This window comes from Prinia subflava, chromosome 8 (genome assembly GCF_021018805.1).
Source record: "Prinia subflava isolate CZ2003 ecotype Zambia chromosome 8, Cam_Psub_1.2, whole genome shotgun sequence".
Taxonomy (NCBI): Eukaryota; Metazoa; Chordata; class Aves; order Passeriformes; family Cisticolidae; genus Prinia; species Prinia subflava.
Genome location: NC_086254.1, coordinates 18,796,823 through 18,800,884, shown reverse-complemented (window position 1 = coordinate 18,800,884; position 4,062 = coordinate 18,796,823). Strand labels below are relative to the sequence as shown.

General features: G+C 53.3%; 1 protein-coding gene across 1 annotated transcript; it reads left to right on the top strand.

The window, feature by feature from the left end:
* The first annotated feature begins 217 nt into the window (after positions 1 to 217).
* LOC134554438 (keratin, type I cytoskeletal 19-like) lies at positions 218 to 3,556 on the top strand. Its single transcript, XM_063404985.1, has 7 exons — positions 218 to 748; positions 1,084 to 1,166; positions 1,398 to 1,554; positions 1,646 to 1,807; positions 2,110 to 2,235; positions 2,331 to 2,557; positions 3,463 to 3,556. Exons 1-7 carry the CDS (start codon positions 218 to 220, stop codon positions 3,548 to 3,550), a joined length of 1,374 nt encoding a protein of 457 aa, XP_063261055.1. The 3' UTR covers positions 3,551 to 3,556.
* The last annotated feature ends 506 nt before the right edge of the window (positions 3,557 to 4,062 follow it).

The window sequence follows — 4,062 nt, the reverse complement described above, 5'->3', positions numbered from 1 at the left end:
TCTGGAGACAAACGCCTTTGGGGAATTATTTCCGGCTGAAAAAAAAAGGAAACACCTCCTAGCCAGGTCACAAGGAGAAAGAATAAACAGCCCTTCTCCCGTGGCACGATCCACAGGGACTGGTATAAATAGAGGACCAGGGGACAGAGGGATCACAGTTGGATCCTGCAGCGACCTGAGCACTTGCCTTGGGCTCTGTTGGCTCCGCACCCACACCATGAGCTGTGCTGTCAGGCAGGTCGTCACCACCTGCACCCAGGGCAGGGGCAGCACAGGCAGCAACGCGGCTGGCACTGCCAGGAGGGTCTCCTCTGCCTCCTCGGGGAGACACGCTGCCTATGACTTGGGGGCCATGGTTGGCAGCTTCTCCGGTGGCAGTGCAAGCGAGGGATTACTGGGGAAGCAGCTGAGCGCCGGCAGCGCGGCTGGTGGGAGCTTCGGAGCCACCCAGAGGGCTTGTTCTGTCCTGGGGTTCAGCGGTGGAGGCATCTGCACCCGAGGAGCTGGTGGCTTTCCCAGGGCTGGCGCTGGCTGCGGGGATGGGATCCTGTTTGCTAACAACGAGAAGGCGACGATGCAGAACCTCAACGACCGCTTGGCCTCGTACCTGGACAAGGTGCGGCTCCTGGAGGGGGACAATGCCGACCTGGAGTGCAAGATCAGGGAGTGGTATGCCAAGGTAGGGCCCAGCTGCGAGCCACGGGACTACAGCTGCTACCACAAGGAGATTGAAGACCTCCAGAACCAGGTAAATCCTTGCTTGTCAAGAAAATCCTAATATTTCTTTGGGCTCTGCTTTCACATGTGCACAAAGCCCTGCCAAAGGGCAGAGGCAATGGCTTTGGAGGGGCAGCTGAAGCAATGGTTTATGTGAAATGATGGTCTGTGGGTGGGGGATTCTGCATTTACAAGGCAGGGTCCACCCAGCTGGCACATGGGTTTCCCTGCTGTGATGCCACATAACTAATTAATAACCCCAATATATAGAATAATAAAATACCCCAGGTAGGTGTTTCCTCCAGGGTTTTCTAGAGGCAGAGGAAGCTGCAAGCCCACATCTTCTTCTTACAATTTCTTTTCCAGATCCTGTGTGCAGCCATGGAGACTAACAAAATCCTTCTGAACATCGATAACAACAGGATGACTGCTGATGACTTCAGAGTGAAGTGAGTACAGTCCCCTGCTGGCCCACGGAGGGGAAGGTGAAGGGTGGTGACGGGGAGATCCCAACCCTCTGCCTGTCACACTGTGTGAAACAGATCTTTGCTACCACTGGCAATGTTCATAGCACTGCATGTCTGAATTGAAAGAACTTGATCCCAGATTTTTTTCCCCAACCTCAGCTTGAAGGCCTTGCCCTGGACATCCTGACCCTTGTTTGCTGCCTGTGGTTTAAGGTACGAGACTGAGTGTGGGCTCCGGCAGAATGTGGACGCTGACATTTGCAACCTCCGGCCCGTCCTGGACCAGCTGGCCAGCTGCAAGACCGACCTGCAGCTGCAGTGTGAGGCTCTGACGGAGGAGATGTGCTGCCTCAAGACCAACCACGAGGAGGTCAGCGCTCTCAGGGGATTAAGAGGAAGAAGAAGGAAAGTCCCCCCAAGGGTGGATGGATTTTACTGATAAAGTCACATATTTCCTGCAGGAAATGAGCTGTCTGAGGAAACAGGCCACCGGGGATGTGAGTGTGGAGGTCAATGCCTGCCCTGGCCCAGACCTGAGGAAGATCCTGGAGGATCTGCGGTGCCAGTACGAGACGCTGATGGAGCGCAACCGCAAAGAGACGGAGCAGTGGTACGCCTGCAAGGTACCATGTCCCCACAGAGCTGCTCACAGCTCTGCCCCTAGGGAGAAAGGGAAAAGGAGGGATTAGGAAGTGTCCCAGTAACAGCAAGCGTGTCACAGATGCGCTCAGATCTAACTGTACTGCCCAATTTCTGTGTTCCATCCATGGCGGAGGGGCCACCACATGGTGTCACGGGGTCAGCATGGAATGAAACAGTGTCAGCCTTGGACATGCTCAGGGCGCTGCGGGGTGTGGGGAGGTCCTGGACACCACGAGATGCAGTGGGGAGGTGAGGAAAGGGCTGTTCTTTTCTGACCTTGTAGGTAGAGGAGGTGAATCTGGAGGTTGTCACAAGCAGCCAGGAGATCGAGTCAAGCAACAAGCAGGTCACTGAGCTGAGACGTCAGCTGCAGGCCCTGGAAATCAATGTACAAGCCCAGCTCACTATGGTAGGTGATGCCACAAGGATTCACAGCTCCAGCTCTCGTGACCAGGGTTGTACCTGTGTCAAACCCAGGTACCTGTGTGTTTGTTCTATTACCAGAAAGAAAACCTGGAATCCTCTTTGACGGAGACTGAATGTCGCTACAACAAATACCTGGCTGAGCTGCAGAACCAAATCTCCTGCGTGGAGCAGCGGCTGGCTGAGATCCGAGCAGAAATGGAGTGCCAGAACCAGGAATACAAGACCCTCCTGGACGTCAAGTGTCGCTTGGAGCAGGAGATCCAGACCTACCACTGCCTGCTGGAGGGTGGCCAGCACGACATTATGTACGCAAACAAGGCTAGGCACCCTAAAATCTCTGTGCTTTGCTTTACAGGGATATGAAAATTCGTGATCCTGGTAGGAAAAGCAATACTGTGGTGAGGAACCAGTGCTGACCTGTTACCAGACAGGGCTGATTAGAAAACCATGAGGCATCTGAGGATTTGGCTCTGATAAATGTCCAGGGAGAACACCAAAGATCATTCTTGGGTCAGGGAACGGGCTGGGAGAGCCCCCAGAGCTGTGCCAGCCCTGGCACAGTTCAGCAGCTCTTTAAGGGCAAATTTACCAGAAGATGGGTGAATAGTCATGTAACTGAGTTTTACTGGCTTGACAGAATGAGACAGGATTAGGGACTAGCAGCTAAACTAACAGAAACAATGAATTATCTAAATATTTTCAGTTTCACACAACAATTTTAATTAAAGTTTCAGAAAGTTTAATTTGTATGCAAAGCAGTTGGCTCTGCCCTGCCTTCCATTCACTGAGGTTTTGAAACAGCCAGGCTGTTAATTCCAGACATGGCTGCACACACACAAAACTGCCCTGAGCACCCACCTACTCCTTTTGTTTTGTTGGAAGAGGAGGCTTTGGAATGGTGGTGTCCTGACGTGGGCTCCTCTGGACTCTCCAGTCCTAAATTATTTCCATGAGAAGTCAGTTTTTGTTCGAAGTGCCCATCGCAGGGGCTGAAGTGGCACTGTTAGTGCTTGTCCGGGGTAATCCTGAGTGTCAGATGGAAAAGCATCACCTGCTAAAAGACAGGCGGGACTGCAGCTGATCCTCGGGGCTGGGAGGGGGAACGGCGGCTGTGGCTGAAGAGACGGAGCCAAAGCCAGGGAGGAGGGCAGGGGGGATCTCCAGGGTGGCAATGCCAGGTCTGGGTGTCCAGAGCTGTCTTTTTCCACAGAGGGTCGGCGGGAAGAGGAGTCGGTGCCACCTCAGCTGGGAGGAGCGCGGGGCTGAAGGGCAGCCTGTGCCAGCCCTGCCTGCCCTGAGCCCCGCACAGGTGAGGGGGCTCCGGGGAACTGGGACCATGAACTGCTTCTTTAGTGCTGGGTACCTGTGGAACAGGAGGATGAGAGGTCTCCAGGCTTTTCTGGGTGATGAAGAGAGGCTGGAGGGGCTTTTTCCTGGAGAGAGGCTGGGCTGGAGTCACTCAGCTGTGACTGTTTGTGGTAGGACACTGGGATTAACTGGGCTGTGGTGGGAAGCAGTGATAAGGGATGCAGCTATGGATATTTATTTATAAACCTGTGCACAGAAAATATGTTTGACACTGGGGAGTGCCCAGCAGTAAATGTGTGTTTAAACAACACTTTCAGCACAACATGGGAATGAGGAACTGGCAGGGCAATCAGTCAGACACAGGTCTTTCAACAAGGATAAAATTTAGCAAACTGGGGAGAAGAGGAAAAAAGAAAGTTCAGTCCAAAAGCAACGGGATGTAAGAGAATGGCACAGGATGCAGACCCCCCTGAAAAAATGATTCCTCCCACTCTCCTTCAGG

Bases quoted from the DNA above. Each gene is read 5' to 3' on its own strand.
- LOC134554438 (XM_063404985.1), top strand. From the start codon at position 218: ATGAGCTGTGCTGTCAGGCAGGTCGTCACCACCTGCACCCAGGGCAGG. The intron at 1,555-1,645 runs GTCAGCGCTCTC...TATTTCCTGCAG, and splicing joins TCAAGACCAACCACGAGGAG to GAAATGAGCTGTCTGAGGAA. The intron at 2,558-3,462 runs GTACGCAAACAA...CTTTTTCCACAG, and splicing joins GGTGGCCAGCACGACATTAT to AGGGTCGGCGGGAAGAGGAG.